General features: G+C 36.4%; 1 protein-coding gene across 9 annotated transcripts in view; it reads right to left on the bottom strand.

Annotated features, from left to right (window-relative positions):
- LOC107601198 (retinoic acid receptor RXR-gamma-B-like) overlaps positions 1-24,672 on the bottom strand; it is a 29,006-nt gene extending 4,334 nt beyond the window's left edge. Inside the window, exons 1-7 of one of the 9 annotated variants that reach the window (XM_016293285.1) lie at positions 24,497-24,602; positions 16,485-16,612; positions 4,756-4,988; positions 1,835-1,979; positions 1,548-1,727; positions 984-1,141; positions 710-839 (exon numbers count right to left, since the gene is read on the bottom strand). In XM_016293285.1, coding sequence (XP_016148771.1) covers positions 710-839; positions 984-1,141; positions 1,548-1,727; positions 1,835-1,979; positions 4,756-4,988; positions 16,485-16,554 — 916 coding nt within the window. In that variant the 5' untranslated portion in view covers positions 16,555-16,612; positions 24,497-24,602. Of the gene's footprint in view, positions 1-709; positions 840-983; positions 1,142-1,547; positions 1,728-1,834; positions 1,980-4,755; positions 4,989-13,710; positions 13,846-14,156; positions 14,211-16,196; positions 16,425-16,484; positions 16,616-19,614; positions 19,733-24,496 lie in introns of those variants that run through there. The other 8 variants (XM_016293293.1, XM_016293324.1, XM_016293332.1 and 5 more) reach the window with 8 other exon arrangements.
- Between the last annotated feature and the right edge of the window lie 1,039 nt (positions 24,673-25,711).

Raw genomic sequence — 25,711 nt, forward strand, 5'->3', positions numbered from 1 at the left:
TATATATAAAGAAAAATGACAGCAGCACATAAATAAGTACTAAAACTTAAACTAGAAGCTAATTTAAAATATTAATAAATACAATAAAAGTATATTTAAAAAATACTAAAACAACATGGGTGGTAGTTTTATGTATGTTTATACAGATGATATTATTGTGATGCCACATAACAAGAAACACTTGTGATGAAATATGGCATTATAAATGACAACAGCAGCAACAACAACAATAAACCTAGATGATGTGCAATATGCATTTTCACTGCTTAAATACACATTTCAGCCATAATATCCTCTACGTCACTACCCTCAGGTATGATTTCAAAATAAAGGCAAAATATGTATTTTATGAGTATTGCATGATTTTTATCTGCATATTACTTCACAAAGACATAGTATGGACAATTATGCTGATGAAACTGGTTCCTGTTTGATCATAGGTTTAATATTTTTTAGTATAGTTGTGCTTTTTAAGACAAAGTCAGCCATTTGAATGGATAAAATCAGTCAAGGTCTTCAAAACGATAAAAGCTCACCTGCCTGCTGCTTTCTAGTAATCCTTAGACCTTTATTAGCTTGTTCAGGTGTGTTTGATTAGGGTTGGAGCTGAAGTCTGCAGGACTGTGGCTCTCCAGGACAGACGTCGGCCACCCCTGGTCTATATCTATATATGTTTACACATGTGTATAGACATATGAGTGTCTTATACCTGCTCGAAGCAAAATGACCTGATCATCCAGAGGCAGATCGGAGAAATTAGGTATTCTCTTGGCCCACTCCACCAGAGTAAACAGTTGCTTGTCAGCTGCATGGCAGATGTTAGTGACTGGGTCATTTGTCTGGAGAAGGAGACCAGATGAAAAAAAGGAAAGAGAAAGAACGAGAGAGGGTATTTTAGTAGTTACTTTCTCAAAGAATGCTGAAGTCAGCATGTATGTACTGTGTAAATTGTATTTGCAGAAATCTAAATGTCTTCGTCTTACTGAGTTGCCTGGACTGTTCTCTGTGTATGTCTCAGTCTTGGGTTCGACTGCAAGTTCTGCATCCAGAATCTTATCCACAGGCATGTCTTCATTAAAACTGCTCGTTGATTCCACATCATCACCTTTCTCCTTCCCACGCTGCCTCTCTTCCTGCACTGCTATGGGGTCCAGCAGAGCAGAGTAAAGGAGTACATTATAAATCGTTGTAATTAATGATTTATGGCACATTTAAACAATATTTAAGAAATCTCACATTTTTAATATTACCTTTATCTGTTATATTAAAAATCTATTTTATTTTAAAGTATATTTTAGATATTGTAAGAAAACAAATGTACAATATAATGTAATCTATTAATAAGCAGTTATGTAAGGTTATATAGAAATACTATATAATATAATATAATGCATATTACATATAATGTTATTTTAGCATAATATTAAAGCATAATGTTAAAACGTTTTGAGATTAAAATCTCTTCTGGCCACAAAGGCAGCAAAAAGCACAAAACAAAACCCTTGAATTATCATTGAATTATGGATACAAAGCACACAAATGCAAACCTTCCCGCTTCATGCCCATTGCCAGGCACTTCTGGTAGCGACAATATTGGCAACGGTTGCGCTGGCGTTTGTCGATCAAACACTCTTTACAGTCTCGACACGTGTAGCTCAAGTCTTTTCGGATGGTCCTCTTAAAGAAGCCTTTGCAACCTTCACAACTGTAAACACCATAGTGCTTCCCTGCAAACACAACCATACTGAACCTCAGAAGAGATGGAGATGTATCTTGCATTAACTTCCAAAACCAAAACCAAATGCAACACCTAAACATCCCTGTGTTGTTGTACCTGAAGATCGGTCCCCACAAATGGCACAGATGTGTTTGGAGAGGGATCCAGGGCTGCTGCACTGATAGCTGCTCATGTTGCTCAGCGGAGCCAATCCTGGTGGAGGCTTGATGTCTTCTGAGTTATTCACATTTAAAGAGTTCCTCTGTAAGACAGGAAGAGAGACTTTTTGTCACAATGCAGCAGCAGACTGTTTGTGTCCTTCCAGTACAGAAAACACACTCACAAACACACAAAAACAGACTCCACCCTTGCAAGGCCATTGCACAAGTAGCTGTGAGAGCGCTGACATAACATTTCAAATGGGAGGGGGATATTTGTGTCCCTTTCCCTCTCAGAAGAATTCACCATTTTCCATCACATATTGTTTAAGCCTGCAGGTGGCAGTACATGGCCATACCTCAAGCATAAAGAAAGCATGTCAAATCCGGGATGTGATTCAGTGAGCCTTATTTTGAGTGAATTACTGGCATATATGTTTGTCTGTTGACTTGTGTTTGTATTTGGCTGCTTCTTTTGTGGAGTTAAATTTTTTTTTAAAATACACTCACTTTTCACAACGTAATTTCCGTCATATCTCAAATGTTTGATACAGTGATGTTATTGTTAATTAAAACTATTAAAACGTTTTTGGTAATTGAAATAAAGCTGAATAATGATGCTTCTAGTACAAATATTAGATGAAAAACCTAAATTTAAATTAGAAACCTAAATGAAAATAAGAAAGTTTGCTTTGGCAACTAACTCAAGTTTAAGTACTAAAATGCCGAGTTTTATATAAATAAAAAAAATAAAAACATAACACAACAAAACTTTCTGAAATTTACCTTGGTTTTTCTTTACTTTGTTGTTGTAACAAGTAAAAACCCATTTTCACACAATAAATATGATAGTTTCACTCTTTGATCACAAAGTGTTTTAAAAAGTCTAATACATTTTTGCCTTTATTTTGGGAACATTACAAACCACCCGGGACAAAAAAGAGGCCAAAGTTGAAGAAACACCCATGTACAGGATTTCAGAACATTTTTTTTTTTAAATACACTCACTTTTCACAACGTAATTTCCGTCATATCTCAAATGTTTGATACAGTGATGTTATTGTTAATTAAAACTATTAAAACGTTTTTGGTAATTGAAATAAAGCTGAATAATGATGCTTCTAGTACAAATATTAGATGAAAAACCTAAATTTAAATTAGAAACCTAAATGAAAATAAGAAAGTTTGCTTTGGCAACTAACTCAAGTTTAAGTACTAAAATGCCGAGTTTTATATAAATAAAAAAAATAAAAACATAACACAACAAAACTTTCTGAAATTTACCTTGGTTTTTCTTTACTTTGTTGTTGTAACAAGTAAAAACCCATTTTCACACAATAAATATGATAGTTTCACTCTTTGATCACAAAGTGTTTTAAAAAGTCTAATACATTTTTTATACATGTTATTTTATTTTATTTTGAGGTATTTTTGCCTTTATTTTGGGAACATTACAAACCACCCGGGACAAAAAAGAGGCCAAAGTTGAAGAAACACCCATGTACAGGATTTCAGAAGAAACACCAGGCACAGCTAATGGTGCATGCTACCAGCAATACCAGATTTAACACATTTTCTTTTAGTTTCAATATAATTTCAAGTACATTTAGACCCTGTATGTCAGAACACACACACACTTACTTGCCCCATATACTGTAAGTTCATAGTTATTGATGTCCTTTCGTTGGACTAAAAGCCTGAAACGTCTGTCTGAGTCAATGGCTTTCTCTGGCCTCCAGGGAGAAATGAGACACACATAAACTGACCTCTTTTAACACCAGGGCATCCATACACTCTTAGAAAATAAAGGAACACAAAGCTGTCACTGGGTCGGTACCCTAAAGTACAAAAGCTAAAATGTACATCTTTGTACCTCACTTGCCTCTAAAATGGTACATATTAGTAACCTTTTAAAGGGGTCATATAATGTTGCTAAAAATAACATTATATTGTGTATTTGGTGTGATGAAATGTGTTTATGCGGTTTAAGGTTCAAAAAACACATTATTTTCCACATACTGTACACTATTGTTTCTCCTCTATGCCCCGCCTTTCTGAAATGCGTCGATTTTTACAAAGCTCATCGGTCTGAAAAGCGAAGTGTGCTATGATTGGCCAGCTATCCAGTGTGTTGTGTTTGACCGAATACCTCAAGCGTGTGACGGAAAGGTTACTCCCCTACCATACTGTGATGCCCTGTCCGGCCGGAGCGACGAGACAAAAACATTAAAACACATGATAAACTAGGCATTTGTTGCATCCAGTGGGGACTTAATTACAGATTATAATGACTTATACTGTCTTTTTACGTGTTGCATTGCGCCGCGTAAACATAAAACCATGTCTGCATTTGTGATCGGAGAAATGACAAACAACAAGCGCTACTATACACTGCCCAAAACTAACGTTTGAATCGTCAGTGGCAAATCCTTTAAATTTAAAAAAACGTACTTAGAGACTGTGAGTCAGAACAGCCGGCATTGTAGTCTACTCTACCAGAATCAGGAAACAGTCCTCCATAAAATGTGCTGGACACATCTGAATATTTGTTATGCAAATCTTCCCACATCATGATGTAGACATGTGGGGGTGTGTTAGAACGAGCCGTTTTAGGTAGGCGTGGTTGATTCTTAACTTTTATAAAGAATATCTCTTTGGATTTGAGACTTTAGTCTTTGCAACTTTACAGATCTTCTTTATGCACAAAGAGCTGGTAACACTCCAAAGAGAAAGGAAAAATTATGACCCCTTTAAAAAGGGTATCGCCAAGAGGCTAATTTTAATTTATGAGAAAGAGCGACATTTCCGTTTACAGGACAGACTTATTGCTTTCGGTTGGTGTCAGTCCGAGGGAGCACAGAATTATGGGAAGCTTCTTACCTGCGGGCTACTGAGAGTGTTAAAGCCCATACTGGGAGTAGAGGGCAAGGAAATGGATGGTGAGCCCAGAGACGGGGCGATGACTGAGTAGGGTGATACCAGGCCATTCATGGATGAGCCCAGGGTGCTCATGGGAGACTGCAGTGGGTGGGACGAACTGATGACAGACGGATGACCCACCATGGAGCTCAGGGGTGGCGGCTGATAGGGGGGCGAATAAAGAGCACTAGTGTCTGTGAACAGACAAAAAGAAAGATTAATATTAGACAAGAGCAATTAAAATTTTGTACTAAAATGACTGCTGATGAAATCAATGATCATTGACACATAGACGCTTCACAAAATGACTGTTTTTACTGTATTTTTTAAGCAAATATATGCAGCCTTGGAGAGCATAGAAGACAAAAAACAAGTGAAAATCTTAATTATTCCAAACCTATGACCTGTAATGTTATGTATAAATCAAACAATCAGACAGGTCAGTGTGACAGGTCTATATACATTTATCATGACACAACCTGTGTTTTTGTTTAGCATGTACAGACGTCAGAGAACAGGGTAAGTATGTGCCCATAGGGACATCAAGTACCTGTGGAAACGTGTGTCTTTGCAAAACATCAATAACCTCCTTTATTAAGGCCTAAAATGTGTAATGAAAAATATGCCGTTTGAGTAAATGTAAGAGGGCACTTTACTGAGAGAATGCATTAAGCCCTGCTGCTTTAACCATTCAGTCAGCAGCTGATAGAGTTCTACAGTACATATGAGTACCTGGTAATGGTAGTTTGTACTGGCACAAACAGAATATAATCTATCTAACGTAGTACAAGGACACACACAGGGCAAAGGTTGCACCTTTTTTGACAATACTGATAGTGTTGTAATCCGTTAACTCATTTCATCATTCATCAAGATGAAGATCAAATCAAATTCATCTAAGATTAAATTAACATGAACACAGCTTCAAGGAGGTTGTTTTATCCAAATGTGCAACACAAAAAGCTTTATCAGTGATTTGGTCAGATATTCTGGTGACTGTAACCGTTTATGTCTTGCAGGTTATTTCAACATACTGCTAATGTATTATTGCAAAATAAACCCAGACAGGGTGATCAAGACCCTGGCATAAAGCGGAGGGGATTCATGTCACCCTGAAGTGGTTTATATTTAGCTAACAAGTCCACCGTATCCACTGTTATTATATGGCTGCTTACCAAATAAATAAATGGACATATAATGTTGCTTTGAGCTGACATTATTTTATTAAATGAAAGGAAAGAGACAACAGAGTGCTACAAGACACATGAAACTACCATGTTGTCAATGGACAATAATCATTTACAGTTTAGCAGTCAAAATAGTGCATTAATATATTTTTTGTTTAGCTCTTGTATATTACTAAATGGCTGTCAAGCTAAAAACTAAAGTACATAATATGCAACATTATGTAAAATCATAATTATTTAAATCATTATCTTTAATTTAATTTATTCTCATGCTGAGAATGATGGGTAATGTAGCATGAACCACATAAACTTGCCAAATGAGAAGTTTGTACACTGTCAATGGGGCAGTACCCCAACGTACATCTTAGTACCCCATTTACCCCAAAATAGTACATATCATTATCTTAAAGGTACTTATTAGTACATATTTAGTACCTAAAGTATACATATTAGTACCTTTTTAATGGGTACTGCCCCAGTTACAGTTTTGTTCCTTTTTTTTGAGAGTGTAGGGAGTCACACCCTAATAAGTGTCTGAAATTAGCTTCTTTTGTAATATAATTCTGTTTATTAACCAGGCATAATCATGAATTTCAGCACTTAAACACTATAGTATGTTATAAACAAACATTCTACAATGGCTGTATTCTTCCAAGCTGGTGCATGTGTGTCCCAGACTCTGGGCAGATGGGGGAATTTCTGTGGCAGATAGCCAAGATGCCTTTGGTAGAGCAGAAACATGGTCATGCTGTGGTCCGCGGGTCGGGCTACCCTCAAATGACCCACCTGATCTATTACATTTAAAACGGACCACACAAGTCCAACAACAAACTCCCTAAGGCTGAAAACAGGGCTGTTACACAGAATGTTTATGGTACTGCATCTTTATACAGAGCTGAATTTGACGGTAAAAAAAAAATCATAATATCGCAAATTAATGTTCACGATCAAATCAATACCAACATTTTTGTGAGGTACAGAAGGACATTAAGACTCCTCCAGAATATATGCTTTTGAACCTTTTACGCCAAAGTTTTAGTTTTATGTTTACTTTAAAATATACAAGTTTAACAAGTATAAATGACACCCTATAGATGGCAAGGTTACTATAGCTCTATCTCTGCAGATTTACATTTCATTAGGTCTAAAAACATTTTTTGGATGCATCAACCTTTAGCTGATAATTCAGATCTTATTCTTCTGAGATGGTCCTTGTGCCAGACATTCATCAGGATTTCACAATGACTCTCGGCAGTGCACATGACCTTTGTACAGCTGTCTGGGAGCAAAGTGCAGCCTTTGGTAGACTGCTATCAAGTTCAGCGGAGACCACATAAAATGGCACAGGTCAGTGCGGGCACAATCACATACATAAACTGACATAGCATGCTTCATGCAACAAACTGTAATTAATTTCCTCACAGATACTCTGTCTGTACAGTAAACACAGAGAAAGCCGTGTATAGGTTTCAATGAACAGCAGACCAGGAGACTGACATTATTCTGACATTAGTAATACAAAGCTTGAATGGCAGATTGAAAAGTGACATGAAGCACATAAAGAGAGTGCACCATTAAAAATGTACAAAAGAAAAGACACACAATTATTGTTTTTATTTTAATTATTTAATTATAACATAATTTTTTAGAATTCATTCATTTTAACTACAAACAATGCAAGCCTTATTGCTAAAAGAAAGCTTTAGCATTTTCAAAATAAAACAATATTGAATGTGATTCCAAAAGTCAAAATACAAAAACTTGCAATAAACTAGACTTTGCTGGTTATTGCATAATACTAAATAACAGGACATTCCCAAAAGTAAGTTCTGAGATTTAGCTTTTCAGATTTAGCAGCATATCATTGGCTGGAACCACAAACACACACACGCTGCATGAAAATCCAAACGGTGGATCCCCCCCTCCCCTATTTTAAACAAAATCTCTTGAATCACTTATTTCAGTCCTAAACAAAGTTGACATCTGATCAATAATAATGACACTAAACCCTCTTCTCATCACTGACAAATATTTTCAACCACCTGTCAAAAAGACAGGGGTTGTGGTGAGGGCAACAGAACAGACACAAAAAGGTGGAAGGGGGTAGAAGTGATGGAGATATGGGACACTGTCCCACTCTATCCCAGTCTGCCGTACAGAGCTGCCGGACATTAAATCAACCCTGATTACTGCCATATGTCCATAATCCTCCAAAGCCCAGGACTACACACACACCTCATTTACCAACACCACTTAATCAACCATATAATAAACTACTTTATCAGCACACACACACTATCTTTTGTATGTGAATAATTAACCTACACATACAAAGAAAAATTTATAGCTGGTAACAATATTATCTTTATTACCTAAACATCTCATTCACCATTCTTTAATAAGCATTAATTACATGTATGCTACACACACACAAAAATGTAAAAAGACACACAAGCTCATGTTTTTCTTATCAGAACTGCTGAAATAATGCATTATATTCATGTTCATGCCCCCAGAATCGCTGACAGAGGTCAAAATTAGCTGGACTCATGCAGGCCACAGGAGGTCTGGGATATGTTGGCATTTTTTATGGCAGTATTGAGAGCGGTCTTACACTGTTACTAATGAAATTTATTTTTTTTAAGGACTTGTGTGTTTGAGTGTGTGTTCTGTTGCAAAAAAAAGACATAGGCCTATAACTGCTGCTGTAAGTGGATGACAAAGTCAGTGTTTGAAAAGGTACAGTGGCTTGCGAAAGTCATTTTTTTCACATTTTGTTGTGTTGCTGCCTCATGATAAACTTCTTTAAATTACTTTTTTTCCACATCAATCTACACTCCATACACCATACTGACAAAGCAAAAACAGAATTGTCACAACTTCGTAAATTTATTAAAAATAAAAAACTTAAATAAGTACATAGCATAAGTATTCATACCCTTAACTAAATATTTAGCTGAAGCACATTTACAGTCTCAAGTCTTTTTTTGTTTGATGCGACAAGCTTTTCTCATCATTTGGCAATTATCTGCCATTCTTCTCCTCACCTCTTCACCTCTCAAGCTCTGTCAGGTTGGATGGGGGCAGATGCACATTTTCAGGTTTCTCCAGAAATATTTGATTGGGTTCAAGCTCAGGCTGTGGCTGGACTACTCAAGGCCATTCACAGAGTTGTCTATAAGCAACTCTTGCTGTGTGCTTAGGGTCATTGTCCTGTTGAAAGAGGAAACTTGTGCCCAGTCTGAGGTTCTGAATGCTCTGGACTGGGTTTTCATTAAGGCTATCTCAATATTTTGGTGCATTGAGCTTTTCTTCTACTCTGATGAGTCCCTCAGTCACTGCCGCTAAAAAACAGCCCCACAGCATAAGGCTGCTACCAGCACACTTTACTATTGGGATGGTACTCTGCATGTGATGAGTATTGCCTGGTTTCCTTCCAACATGATGCTTGGAATTGAGGTTCATCAGACCAGAGAATCTTGTTTCTCAGAGTCTGAGGGTCCTTTAGGTGCTTTTTTGCAAATTCCAAGTGTGTTTTCATGTGTCTTCACTGAGGAGAGGATTAAGTTTGGCCACACCGCCATAAAGACTGGATTGGTGGAGTGTTGCAGCGATGTTTGTCCTTCTGTAGATTTCTCCTATCTCCACATATGATCATGGAGCTCAACTAGAGTGACCATCAGGTTCTTGGTCACCATGCTAACCAAAGCCCTTCTCCATCAATTGCTCAGTTTGGCCAGAAGGCCAGCTCTAGGAAGAGTCCTGTTGTTTCAAACTTCTTCCATTAAGGGTAACAGAAACTACATGCTTCTGTGACCCTTCAATGAAGCAGAATTTTTTTCTGAACTCTTCCACAGATGTGTGGCTTGACGCAAACCTGTTTCTGAGCTCTACAGACAGTTCTTTTGACCTCAGGGCTTGGTTTTTGCTCTGATATGCATTATCAGCTGTTAGACCTTTTATTATTAAGACGTGTGTGCCTTTCCAAATCATACCCATTCAATTGAATTTGCCTCAGGGTAACGTCGCTTAAAGTGTAGTAATATCTACAAGCAATATGAACGCTCCTGAGCTAAATTTCAACTGTCCCAGATAATGAATTCAAATGCAATGGAATCATTTTAGTTTTTTTATTTATTTTTTGCTTGACAATTATGGTGTATGGAGTGTAGATTGTTGTGGAAAAAAACTAATTTAAAGCAGTTTAACATAAGGCAGCAATAAAACAAAATGTAAAAAAAATGAAGGGGTATGAATACTTTCGCAAGCCACTGTAAGAGAGAAGTGAATACTAAAGAATAATAGAGTACTATCAAGTGAAGAGACATCATTCAGTGAACCAGGCATGAACTCTGAGTGTGTCCTGTAGTAACCTCTGTATCACTCTGTTCAAAACAAGCACACTTTGTCACATGCATCACTCACATTTAAAATAACTGACAACTGTTTTATATATTCACACAAAAAAGTGAAGTAATATAGGGACAGAAAGACAGATAAACAGACAATACTGTGCACTAAATATTACAGTCTGAAACTGGACATCAGAAAAATGCTGACTGGGTCGATATGCTGACATTTGGAAACAAATTTGACAGGAAAAGAAGGAACATTAAGCTTCAAAACATCCTATCATATCGTGATCATATGACAGCTGATATTCTGTGGCACTGAAGTGAACTTGTTTTAAAAAACCCCTGAGTAATGTTTGTGACATCTTACATTTCATGACCCCTGTTAATGTCAAAATGTAACGATCAGCAGGGACTGTTCCGATGAACATTGCACAAGAGTTTGTGAAGTAACTGTGTTCCGTCAGACCTCGTTTAGCAAAATGAACTGAAAAGTTACAGATTCTGAATACTTTAAATCCTAACTGAGTGTGAAAACGATTTAAAAGCAGCGGCTGACTGCTGTCAAGACAACACGTCTCTTCATTTATTGTCTTCACTGCCTGCAAAAATATACAGTGTGGCAAATGTAGTCTGATTTAAGAACAAATTACTTAGTTCTTTTTGTAAATTGGTCAAAAGACTAATAAAGTCAGTTTTTAATGGGTATGAATATGAACAGCCCTTCTAACTGAAAAGTTACAGATTCTGAATACTTTAAATCCTAACTGAGTGTGAAAACGATTTAAAAGCAGTGGCTGACTGCTGTCAAGACAACACGTCTCTTCATTTATTGTCTTCACTGCCTGCAAAAATATACAGTGTGGCAAATGTAGTCTGATTTAAGAACAAATTACTTAGTTCTTTTTGTAAATTGGTCAAAAGACTAATAAAGTCAGTTTTTAATGGGTATGAATATGAACAGCCCTTCACTGAATTAAGTCGTGATTTGGTATAAGATTGGTTGGTCTGTTTTTTTTTTTTAGTGTTTTTGAAAGTAGTCTCTTATGCTTATCAAGGCTGAATTTTTTTACAGGAAAAAACCCCCCAGTAATATTGTGAAATACTATTCTAATTAAAAAAAAATGTATTTGAATGCATTTCAAAATGTAATTTATTACTGTGATGGCAAAGCTAACTCAAGAAACATTTCTTATTATTATCAATGTTGAAAACAGTTGAGCTGTTTAATTTTGTGGAAATTATGAATATTTTTTGTAACAAATGTAAAAGTGTTTACTGTAACTTTTGATCAACTTAATGTATCCTTGCTAAATAAAATTACTAATTTCATAAAAAAAATATCTTACTGAACCCAAACTTTTGAACAGTGGGGTATAGTATTCTCTCCTGTTGCACAAAAAAAAAAGAAACTGAATCTGTAAGAAAAAAACTGATTAAGGGTCAGACTAGCTAGCTTAACAATCAGGCAAATTAACTGAGACAACAACAATTTCTGTTCCAAAATTCCTGAAACTTAGCTTGTTCGTAGCTTGAGGGTTTAACAGAGGATCAATGTAAAGTTTCTTCCGAGAGAGGCAAGAGAGAAGTAGAAATAGATAAAGTCACAAACATCCACCCCAATACATGTGAATGCCACTCACAACTTTCAGAATAAACAAGCTGTTTTGGGATATTTGAAACCAGCTGTCTCAATCAAAACATAAAAAGACAATTGATCCTTTCAGCTTTACTCAGAGAGCCCTCTTGATAGGGAAACCTTGTCATGTAACCTTAAAATGTGGTAACATTTAAACCAATTTAATGTGTTACAAGAAAGCATTTTTAAAAGTTCCTTAAGGCAACAACTGCACACTAAAAACTTAAAGTGTTACCAAAGGAGACTAGATGTTGGCTACAAATGGGATCTAACAGCATAAGACAGCAGAATGTGAGAAACCACAGTGTTGTCAGCCCTACACATAACCATGAGGTACCTCAACAAAAGAGGGAGATGAAGAAAAAAAAAATCAAAGAAAACTGGTAAAAGGAAGGATTAGGATAAAAAAAATATGAAGAGGAGAGAGGCTCTATTTGTAGTGTTTATATCAAACATACTGTGCATACTTAAAATACTGTCTAGATAATCTCAGCAATGAACAAAGTCCCTCAAAAGACGTTTTTCTTAATATTGACCCTATAGACTACTGCCCATCACAACCCAGGCTCACTGGAAAAACATGCCACTGCCTACATTTTTGCCAAACTCCAAAAACGCACAGTTTCCAGGTGAAATGAGAAACGAAGCGGAAGAGCTGCTGTGCTGTAGCGTAAAATTTTCAGCATGTCTAGAAGAATTCTTACAAGTATAACACGACGTAGCTGGGCGCCGCGGACAGACGCCGAACGGTGCCGCCGGTGTGCCTACACTCATAGAAAATAATGTATTTGAATTTTAAAGATATGGCGCGACGCGACGCTGCGCTTCTCGTCCGGTGCGCGACCGCCTGAAATGCTGTTTTTTTTCACCTCCGTGACCAAACGTCTTTGTTTTTATGCTTCCGAAAACGGATGATGTCAGGAAACAGTGGTTGCAATTTATTTTTTAACTCTGTTCCTGAGCATTATAACCCCAATTTGCTATTGTTTGCCTGCACATTTTACTGAGGACAGCTTCCACATGACACAGTACAGTGCTGGATTCGCCAAAAGCTTTTGTTGAAAGACGGAGCAAGGGGGCGTGGCAGTACTGAAACACCGTCTAAGCTGTTCGCCAATCACAACGCACTGGGACAGCTAACCAATCACAACACATTTTGTTTTTCGGAAGGTGGACCTTCATTAAAGTCGGAGCTAATCGAGCCGTTTGTGCTAGCCTGGGGAGAAAGGTATTTTAATAATGTAAATAAAAAGAATGCATTTTTCGAACCACCAAGCATGAGAGCATGTTCTAGTACACCCCCAAAACAAAATCAAGCCTTTGTAAAAGAGCATAATACTTTAACAGTTTTGGTTCAACATACTTACCTGTTGATCAATACTTGCCTTAACCTTACACCAGAATCAATTTTTTTTATTAACTTTCAGGAGGGTGTACTCATTTTTGCAACACAACATTTTATCACTTTGATAAGAAAATGGTATTTTCTTGAATAATTTTAACATTCTTTGGTAACTGATCAAGCAGACTTGCTGGAATATTATATTTCTAAAAAACCAAAACATGTCTTCTAAGCAAAGAGTAATTGCTGAATTTGTTAAGTTTCAGAGGGGGTGTACTCATTTATGCTGTGAACTGTATATACACCACACCCGTATGTGCTTCTTAATCACAAAACGAGGCACTAATGCTGGTCCTCCCTAACGGTTTCCACTCTTTTGGAAAGGTGTTCACATACCTTGGAACGAAACTACAGGGAATCACAAGCATCAATGAGGTCAGGTACTGGTGATTTTCTTTTTGTCCATACATTGAAGGTCAATGGGGTCCAGTGTTGTTTTGACTTTCACAATATGGTCAAATACAGTTTCTTCTGTGTTCCACAGAAAAAAGAAAGTTATACAACTTTAGAAAGACATTAGGGTGAGAAAATTATGACAGAAATTAAATTTTTGGGTGAACTATCCCTTTAAAATTTGTCATCACTAGAATTAAGAGGCCTAGACAAACCCGTTAAGGCGTGTCCGCATACTTGTAATGTATGTTTCAGCTGTACCTTCCAAAACATCATATATATGGTACATTAAAGACACCTAGATGTACTCCAAGGTTAATGTAATCTTATACATAATATTAATTTGAAGAATGAGATATACATGTAAACTTCCATGCAGGCTCACTTACTATGTAGGTGTTGTGCAAGTTTTATTTGTTTCGTCAACATTGACACCTCTCAAAGAAAGATAGAAACAGAAAGAGAAAGAACAGAGAGCGACCGTCAATCGGCGACAACAACTTCTGTCACCGCTTTCTCTTATGCGATCAAATGGGAGTTTGTCTTTGTCAGTCCAAGAATTTACACCCACCCACCCACACAAACGCCCCTCAACAGAACTATTGTCAGAGAGAAACAGAAGAAAAGCAAAGAAACGAGAGGGTGAAGTACAGTGAGTGTGTGAGAAATATAGGGATATACTGAAATAGATTGATTCAAGCAGACCTTCCTAAAATATCCATAATACTCCAGTGCCACCTTACCCTGATCTATAACAGCTGAACAGCATTAGAGAACATAGCTTTGCCAAGTACTCTCACTGCCAACGGCTGAGAGCAGAGGTTACAGATTAATTACACACAAGCCATGATGACATGCCAAGCAACTGTCTAAGCAATAGTGTAAAATCAACAGCTTTAACATCACAGGAATAAATTTGATTTTTAAATATTTAAAAAAGCGGCCATTTTAAATTACAATAATATTTTACAATATAATTTTTACTGTATTTTTGATCAAATAAATGATAAATGCAGTCTTGGTGATCATAAGACTGTAGTGTTTAATACAATAAAATAAAATAAAAATAAAAAAAACAAGCAAATTTTCATCATGTGCACTGTAAAAAAAAAAAAAAACACTACCGCTCAAAAGTTTGGGATCAGTAAGACTTGTAATGTTTTTTAAAGAAGTCTCTTATGCTCATCAAGGCTGCATTTATTTGATCAAAATTACAGAAAAAAACAGTAATCTAGCAAAATGTTATTATTACAATATAAAATAATGGTTTCTATTTTAATATACTTTCAAATATAATTCATTTCTGTTACGCAAAGCTGAATTTCCATCAGCCATTACTCCAGTATAAAGTGTCACACGATCCTTAAGAAATCATTCTAATATGCTGATTTATTATTAGAATTATCAATGTTGACAACAGTTGTGCTGCCAAATATTCTTTTTGGGAAACGACGATACTTTTTCAGGATTCTTTGATGAGTAAAAAGTGAAAAAGAACAGCATTTATTCAAAACAGAAATCTTTTCTAACAATATAAATCTTTGCTATCACTTCTTCAATTTAACACATCCTTGCTGAATAATAAAAAAAAAGAAAGAAACATTGACTGACCCCAAACATTTGAACGGTAGTGTATATTGTTAGAAAATATTTCTATTTTAAATAAATGCTCTTCTTTTTAACTTCAGCGCTGCATCACAGGAATAAATTATATTTTAATGTATATTAAAATAGAAACCCTTATTTTATATTGTAATAACATTTAGCAAGATTACTGTTTTTTTCTGTAATTTTGATCAAATAAATATAGCCTTGAAGAGCATAAGAGACTTCTTTAAAAAACATTACAAGTCTTACTGATCCCAAACTTTTGAGTGGTAGTGTATATAAATATATTATTAATATGATAATTGGCTTTAAGTAAAATATTATTAAATATGACTGAATCAACGTGACTATTAGTTACATGAATGAAAGTATTTTTTATGGGTTAGATTTTGTAGAATCCTTTCAATGTTAAAATATACTCATGTCTCCAACATGAATTTGGGGTGGGACTATCCATTTGTCCAACCAATGGCAGACAAAGAGAACTGGAAACCTGTTTGAAAATAATAATAATTTTTCTAATTCCATTTGGTAATGTAAAAACAAACCAATTTCAGTTATGAATGTGAGCCGTGTATTCCCTTGCTTAGAAATAACAACAGCTTCTTTACTCATGACAATAAACCACACAACATATCAACACATCTCTAAAATGCACGTATCCATGTACAGTCTAATCAGATTTTGAAATCAGTCAAACATTTTTTTCCAAGTTATTTCCAACAGCACTCATCTTCCCTTAGGATGCATCAGCCGTGTTGTTCCTGTGAACTTAAGTATTACAGGAGTATCTTATTACTCATACAGATACAGATACTCACGGGTGTTGTAGTGACCGTCCTCTCTGCCGTGACTCTGACCATGAAGAGGCAACGCTGCCGGATGCCACATGACTGCGAGCACCACTCGACCAAACCTCACCAAGCACCTGTCCGAACACAGACTCACTCTGCTGATGGAACAGATGGGATATGAGTGAAACAGGACAGCTGTAGGGGGAGGATCCGCAGGGAGGAGTCTGCTCGTTTATGGGATTACTTGGATTATCAACGATTGAATCCAGCAGGAACCGTTTATTGCCACAAAGATCAGCCTCTTCAGATACTCACGGGTGTTGTAGTGACCGTCCTCTCTGCCGTGACTCTGACCATGAAGAGGCAATGCTGCCGGATGCCACATGACTGCGAGCACCACTCGACCAAACCTCACCAAGCACCTGTCCGAACACAGACTCACTCTGCTGATGGAACAGATGGGATATGAGTGAAACAGGACAGCTGTAGGGGGAGGATCCGCAGGGAGGAGTCTGCTCGTTTATGGGATTACTTGGATTATCAACGATTGAATCCAGCAGGAACCGTTTATTGCCACAAAGATCAGCCTCTCTCCAAGCTTTGACATAACTCCTTCTGCACAGACCGCAGTCTGCCCAGAAAGAGGCTCGGAGTGTCATTAAATCTATCAGCCCAAATGGGCCACCTGTTGCACGGCCAGGGGTGAAGTGTGCTTGAGTGTGTGTGAGTTTCAAATAAAAAAAAGCTTGTTTAGATTCAGATTTTAAGACTACTATAAATTGACAGTACATCTGATTATCAATAACATTCTATAATTTACCATAATAAATCACAGTAAGATGGGCACATCAATGCTTCTATTAGAGCAGTGAAGTGGCAATGACCGCGTTCTCTCACACATGCACGCACAGTTCACAGCCAAGCCTGGCAGCCTCCTCTCACACACCTGCTTGTGTTCATTTAAAATTCATCTAAAGCACTTGTAACTTCAGACACTGCTTTTTTTTGTGCCATGCTGCATAATGTACTACATTAGCGCAGAACAGTTTAAAGACAATTTACCAAAAAAGAAAAATGTTGAAAAATAAAAAAATACGATATTTTTAGATAACATTCAGAAGTTTGGAGATTTATTTTCTTTAATTACTTTTAATTTCTAAAATTAAAACTTTTATTCAGAAAGGATGCATTTAATTGATCAAAAGTGACAGAAGAGATAAATAAATGCTGTTCTTTTGAACTTTTTATTCATCAAAAAATTCTGAAAAAAATGTATCAAAGCTTCCACCCAAATATTAAGCAGTTTTCAACATTGGTAATAAGAAGAAATGTTTCTTGAGCAGCAAATCAGCATTTTAGAATGATTTCTGAAGAATCATGTGACACTGAAGACTGGCATAATGGCTGTTTAAAATTCAGCTTTGCCATCACAGTTATTAACAAACAGTTATTTAAAAGTTTAATTAATATTTCAACATATTACTGTTTTTACTCTATTTTTGATAAAAGAAATGCAGCCTTGGTGAGAATTATTTAAAAAAAAAAAAATCAACCAAACGTTTGAACAGCAGTGAAAAATATAATAATATATAATGAAGATAAATAACTACAACTTTATATTTACTGACTGAGATATCAGTGTGGGTCATGTCAGTGTCAAGGGAATTTTGAGCCAAATTAATTGTGCAGAAAAAGATTAAAAAGAAGCTTTGAGAGATTTCAATACAGTGATGCCTTAAAATGACTGCAATGATGAAGACTTTCTACTAAAGCCTACAATATATCAATGCTGATGCCGTTACAGTTTCACTGAAAGGCAGTAGAACTGCTTTCAAGATAGAATGCCTTCAGGGTGAATCTAAAAAAGTCTCTTTAATATGTCATCCTATAAAAGCAATGCCCCACATGGATTTCTCTGAATGAAATGAGTTACGATCACACAGAAGATGGAGAAGTGTCCATACAAGAAATCCCACATTTTATGACGTCATACAGGGCCATACTCTTTAAAAAAAATAATAATAATTTCAAAAACTTTGTGTACTCTCAATTTTCTTTGTTTTGGAAAGATGTGTTGTTTGGTTTTGTTGATACAGATAAAAATACTGATAAAGAGTTTTATATTATAATTGTATTACTACTTCTAGCCAAATATCATATCCACAAGTGTAATTCTCCAATAATAAATCACATTTTAAGGTGTTTTTTTAAAGAGCTGAAACACTATTTTGAAAAGCTCTCTCTATTGAAAAATACTAAGAAAACACTGACTTGTTGCGCCTTTTTCAGGATTCCCCTTTAAAATTATTACTTTGTTTTTATTTAGTTATTCATTTGTTTACTTGATATTCTATTGTTATTTTTATTACTACTATATATGTTTTCCCCCCCTTTTAACTTTCATATTTATTATTTATTATCCTTTAATGTATTGCTTTATTTAGGTCAAAATTGAGTTTTCTTTCCCCAGGCTGTTATTTTTATTATTTGTTCTGTTATATTTTTTGATGTTCTGTTACAGTATATTGTATTTGTATCTGTTGATTCATTGGTTATTTAATAAAAATAAAAAACACTTTCCGAAATGTATACAAACCCTGAAGGAGTGTCTTTGAAGCAGAAATACAGGTGCAACAAATTAGAATACTTCATAAGACCAATAAAAAAACATTTTTAGTGAATTGTTGGCCTTCTGGAAAGTATGTTCATTTACTGTACATGTACTCAATACTTGGTAGGGGCTCCTTTTGCTTTAATTACTGCCTCAATTCGGCGTGGCATGGAGGTGATCAGTTGTCATATGTCCAACTATGTAACACAGTATATGTGCATTACCGTTCAAAAGTTTGGGGGCAGTAAGATTTTATTTATTTAAAAGAATTAATTTTTTTTTCAGCAAGCATGCAATAAACTGATCAGAAGTGACAATAAAGACTTTTATATTGTAACAAAAGATTTTTCTGAACGTTAGTGTATAACAGCTGACTTTGAACGTCAAAGACGCGACTCTCAGCCCGTGTTGACAAGCACGTGAAGACAGTTCACCCGCTACTGTGATGTAAGGGTCCACATCTATCACTTCAAAGCACCATGTCCTCCGAGAAGCAATCAGTGCACGAACACATCCGTAGGTCAAAATAGATTTCCACCCTTGCCCTAGTCTACTTTACCCCAGACCTACATTACCCTAGAATGTCTATAAATCTAGAACAAGGAGCTAAGGGACAAAATAGCATCCCTGTTAGTTCGTTTATCTACAGCAGCTATAGTAGCATCACCATAGTATAGGGGTTATGATGACTGTGCGTAAGAATTGTTAAACTGCTGCAAAAAGGGACTAATCTCAATAATAATTTCATTTTAATGGAATGAATACATACACCCTAATAGTGTGATGATGAGGACCCTTTTTGCAAACATTTGCAAAAAGAATACATACACTCACCCTTCCAGTATGTTCTTTTCTCATTGACTACATATCCTCTGTTTCTCCTTGCTGGGCTTCTTTGACTCTCCTAGCCATGAATGTGACGGTAACAGCGATTGCGCTCAGTGAGTTACATGTTGAAAGCATAAAGCACATAGGAAATCTAGAGAAACCACTGTGAATATTTTGAAAGCATGTGTACAGCTGACAATAACAAAAGCCTCCAAGCCACTCCTGTCTAACGACTGTAATACATATGTTCTTTCTGTTTTCTCGTCGATGTGTCTTTGGACTTGCAGAGTGGGTTCGCATTGTTAAAGGGGTCCTATTATGCTTTTTTAAAGATCATTATTTTGTGTATTTGGTGTAACAGAATATGTTGACATGCTTTAATGTTCAAAAAACACATTATTTTTCAAATACTGTGCATTACTGTAGGTCCTCTATGCCCCGCCTCTCTCAAACGCTTCGTTTTCTACAAAGTCCCTCCTTCCGACAAGCGCAGTCTGCTCTGATTGGCCAGCTGACCCAGTGCATTGTGATTGGCTGAACACCACAAGCACTCGTCGGAAATGTAACGCCCCTTACCATAATCGCGAGCTTCATCTTTCAAAATAAATGTAAAGACAGTAAATAATGTCATTAGTTTTACCATCAGTTCAAGCCCGAAAGGGCAACAGAGTCGCGTGACAGACACAGTGATGAATATGTGTTTGCAGTACACAAACCATGGTTAAGACAGCTGACTCCACTGTGATGTGTGACCCTGTCTCTCTCTCACTCGCTCTCTCACACACACACACACACGATGCGCAAAACTCCGCATTTGAACAGTCAATAGCAAATACTTAAACTAATAACAAAACAGTAGCTGATTCAGAAGTGCCAGATTGTCATAGCAAAGTCAGAATTACCTCCTCCTAGGTTCACGAAACGGTCATCCATAAAATGCATTGCTGGTCTGTTGTAAATGATCTTAAAGATTCCTAAATGCATCTACTTTCGGAAGGCCAAATAAAGTGCTTTTGCTTTCGCCTAGAAACACACAGTCTCCCTGACATGGCTGCTTCAACACTAACTGCGGTTACTGAAACCACACTTTCTTTCTTTGCGTGCACATTTGGGCACATTATGCCAATATTTCCACATAGTGAGGTAGATATGTGGGGGCGTGTTAGAACGAGCCGTTTTAGGGGGGCGTGGCAGTCTTAACTTTGATAAAGAATATCTCTTTGGTTTTGAGACTTTAGTCTTTGCAACTTCAGGGATCTTATCTATGCACAATCAGCTTGTAACACTCCAAAGAGAAAGGAAAACTTGAAAATCGCATCATATGACCCCTTTAAAGGTGGTGGAATGTTGTCAGCTATAGGCACTTCTCAGAAAGCCTATGGCAACAAGAAAGAGCTGAGATTTTTTTTTGTAGTTTAAACAGTAGGGCATGGCGCTAGCAATGTCAATGTCATGGGTTTGATTCCCAGGAAATGCATGAACTAATAAAATGTATACCTTAAATGCAATGTAAGTCGAAAAAGCAGTAATGTACTGTAAATGTAATGAAAAATGAACTCAATGTGTATAGTTGTACACTACAAAAGCAAATAATGTGATTAACTCCGATTAATCTAACCTTGTTAACCTGGTTAATGTTCAAAGTTAAAAAATCTTGGTGTGTCTGCCTGGTTCTAAAAGTAACATAAATAACCCGGATATCATGGTGGCACGAATAAATCAAATGTTTACAGTTTAACTCTATATTTATTCACTGTTTTTTCCCATTTTTATTTCATCATGCTTGAATACAGCTTTAACACTACTTATTAATATAACATACTATTTTTTGTGTTTGCACCACAAAACCCCTGACCCGGAGTAAAAATACACTGTATTGGGTACATATGGTTCATCAGCAATACGTAATACATCTGATATTACTTCTAAAGCATATGTACAGTAGGCTGAATTCTTGCTCTGCAGGAAAATCCAGCTTAAGTAAGTAGCTGTGAACATGGAAGACAGTTTCAAGCTGGTCATTAGCTGGTGTAAACTGGTAAACCATCTTGAACCAGCAACGAGCTGGTCATACTATAAGATGGTCAAACTGTTTTTGGGTCTATGATAGCTGATCAACCAGCTTGTAAGCAAATATCTTAAATTGGATTTTCCAACAGGGTATAATGCAATAACACATGCTAATCTACTGCATTCCAGTTAAGTTTTTAATATAAATAATTATTATAACTAAGTTCATTACATCTTGACTTCAAAATGTCAAGTCAGTTCCCAGCAAGCAATTTACACGTAATTTTCGCCCACGCAGCTTCTTATCAAATGCAAGTAAACTTTTGAAACATTTAAATTAGCATTATTTTGAACCGTGACATTTTAGTGAAGGGAGCAGATCGTAGTTGATAGTGATCCATGACTAGGCCCACGGTTCAGCAGGCATGTGTTCAGTGGATTAATTGCTAAATTTAATAGAGTAAAAGTTTTATCATTTGTAAGTGTTTACAAACTCAAGCGAATTTAAAACAGCGCAAGAAGAGGTGAAAGAGCAAACAACAGAACAAACACAGCTTTGACAAAGATTAATCCATATTAAATGAAAATTAGGCTGCGTTTTACTCACCCCCGAGGCATCCTAGGTGTATGTGACTTTATTCTTTCAGATGAATCCATTCTTATATTCAGAGTTATATTAAAAATTGTCTTTGATCTTTCAAGCTCTATCATTTCAGTCAGCGGGTGTTGCATTTCTTCAGTCCAAAAGACATGAAATAAAAGTCGCCCTTCCATTAAAAAAAAAAGTGTCTCCTAATTTTAATTTTTGGGTGAACTAACCCTTTAAAACCTAAACAGTACAAACAGAAAGCATAATGTAATAAAACGGTAGGGGGTGAATTTATTATTCCATGTACATTTGAGGTTAATGTTTGTACTGGGCTACTTTTTAGTTACAGCAGCTATCACTGTGTTGTTATGAAGTCAGTTGTGCCAGACAATTTTGGAGGCAGAGAAAACTTGCAATTCAGGTGTCAAAGTTGTGCAGAATTGAAGGAAGAAACCTCAAAGACAGTGCCAGAAGGATGCTGGACAGGTAAAGCCTACAAATCTTGCCACATTAATCAAACATTGTGGTGTCAATACTCAATAAGTTACAACGCAAATCAGAAATTTAAAAAATAATTCCGTTGGTCATTTTGAAATGTCAAACTTGGGCCGCAATTGATAACCACCTCAATCTATATTATATTTGAGGTTTTTTTTTAAAATTCCCTCATGTCCAAATTCAACATGAAGGGGTGTGGTCCGCTGCAGATAGAGGCATTTGAAAAGTCTGCACTGTTCTCAGTCATTAGAGGTATGTGTATAAAACACACAACATTTACCAGAGAGCTTCTCTCTTTTTTAACACACTGAATGGCGATGCATTATATATATCTCGTTTTTGTTTTTAGTAGGCATCCAAGCAAAAGAGAATGACTCCCTGTCACAATTAGTGTAATTAAAGTAAAAAAAAAATTATGTCAAGCTTTTCTTGTGCTTTTTAAAATTTTTATTTAGCAGATGCTGTGATGACCAACTTCCTGGTAGCAACAGAGTTGGACTTGAGGAATGCAGTTGGGAAGCATTTTAAACAAGAAATAAAACCAATAATTAATAATTTCCTTTAAGTTCACTGTTGGTTGTTTTATTTGTTAAAATAAGTAAACCAACAAAAGGGTTAATCTTTTTTTTTATGTTGTCATTTATTCATAATGTTTTAATGTTAAGTGTGATAATATGCTCTTAATTTGTATTAGATTATTTTTCTTTTAAATATCTTATTTAAAATATTTAATTTTTTTAATTTTTATATATTTTTTATCTTTTGTTAAAAAAGATTTTTATCATAGCATTTATATTAAAGTGTATTGTATTTATACAATTTTATTTTGTCATTAATTATTTTGCGGCGCGATGCAACCCAACGCGTAAAAAGACAGTATAAATCATTATAATCCGTAATTATGTCCCAACTGGATGCAACAAATGCCTCGTTTATATTGGGTTTTATTGGTTTTGTCTCGTCGCATGGGGACACAGCATCACAGTATGGTAGGGGCATAACATTTCATTCGCACCAGGAATTCGGCCAGTCACAACGCACTGGATAGCTGGCCAATCAGAGCACACCTCGCTTTTCAGACCGATGAGCTTTGTAAAAATCGTTTCAGAAAGGCGGGGCATAGAAGAGAAACAATAATGTACAGTATGTGGAAAATAATGTGTTTTTTTTTTACCTTAAACCGCATAAACACATTTCATTACACCAAATACACAAAATAATGTTCCTTTTAGCAACATCATATGACCCCTTTAACAGCATCAAGCACTTTAATTAGGCGTGACAAATTGGCAACTCTTTATATGAGTGAGTCTTATGACTTATGACTCAACTGTAACACCACAACTTGCTGGAGTTGTCTTTGACTTTACCTAAAATAACATGTCATTCGCACTCATTCCTGAAACGAGCCGCGAGCCGTGAAATACAAAGAAAATGGTATTGCGCTGAAATACAAGCCTATACACACACACTCGTTCCTATGTGAAGTATACATGCTATACCCGGCTGGAAACCGTCTCGATAAATAACGATCCCGACACAACAGGCGTGCTTTAAAGGCGATCGATTACGTAAACGCAAATAAAGTGCCAACCATGCCTGTAAACCGCGGCGCGATCACCTGACCGATGTCAACGCACGCGGGCTGATAGGACTATACTGTCTGAAGTTCATCAGCGAAGTTGTCTTAACGCTTTTGCGGCATGCACATTTTAGTCAAACAGCACGGGCAACTGCGCAAATATGACACAGACGAGCAGCAACAGGAAATGAAGAAAGACGACGACTTACGGAGATGTAAATATGTGTCGTGAGTATCCATTCCGAGTCAGTTTACTGTTGGGTCTTGTCCTGGAGACGCGCGCCACTACTCTCGATTCCTCTTCCCAGGCCGAGTGAACTACACTCTGCGGCGCTGCTGGCTGGCTCGGGGCCCCGCTCAGGGGGAGGCGGGAGGAGGGGTTTCACCAACGACAACAATCAGATAAGACGTCAGTCAGATGACTTCTGCACATGTGTACAACACTTTTTACAGAATAACATTCAAACTGTATAACAAAGTGTTCTTTATAACATGATCTGCACACATGCAACAAAGAACAACAATTTGGATTACATTTACAATTATGCATTTGACAGATGCTTTTATACAAAGCGTCTTAAAGTCCCCCTGTAGTGAAAATCAAGTTTTTTATGTTGTTTATTTGTCTATATGGTGTTTTTAATATGCTTTTAGACAAACCATGTGCCAATCTATTAATCAACACCATTGCAGAGTATTTTCTCCTTAAAACTAAAATATATAAACTTGACTAAGTAGTTGCATCAAAGTCCAAAGAATCAGGGCTGTGTTTCCTAAAAGCATTGTAAGCCTTAGTTTCAAATGGCTATAATATAACCATACGTGCTATTAGTTTTTACTAGGCTTGATGCTTGTGGGAAATGCAGCCCAAATCAAGTACAAATTCCTCCTTGAGATAACAACTGAACAGTTTTATTTTTTACAGTGTGTGCCAAAAGAAATAGCATTGTTTCAGTCAGGCAAAGGGTAGAATTTAAGCAATTTACCAACCCGATCTAAGAAAACAACTTTTATACAAGGTGGAAAATTAATATGAATTTGTGCAATGTTATTTTTAGTGAAAAGCATGATTTAAAAAAAAAAGTATGAATGATGGTCTAACTGTTAATGCAAACCTGTTATGTCAAGATTAAGACCTTACAAACAGGAATAAAATTATATTTGTGATTGAGATCTGTCTGTCCGCCTTTTTACATGCGTTTATTTTCAGTGTGGTGGCTCAAAGACTCCTCGTGATTCCCCCCAGAGTCTGTTTCTCAGAGTGTGGGGCGGGTGTGCCTCACAGTTCCTGAAAAGTGAAGCTGTGGCCACTTTGATCGCCCCCTGGTGGCTGGCTGCAGTACAGGTCATAAACCCCGCCCTCTCCATGTAAACGAATGGGACTTGAGTCAAAATAAAAAAATTAATTACGCTTCCAATACAAT

Source organism: Sinocyclocheilus grahami, unplaced genomic scaffold (assembly GCF_001515645.1).
Source record: "Sinocyclocheilus grahami isolate Dianchi unplaced genomic scaffold, SAMN03320097.WGS_v1.1 scaffold15.1, whole genome shotgun sequence".
In the NCBI taxonomy this organism is placed as follows: Eukaryota; Metazoa; Chordata; class Actinopteri; order Cypriniformes; family Cyprinidae; genus Sinocyclocheilus; species Sinocyclocheilus grahami.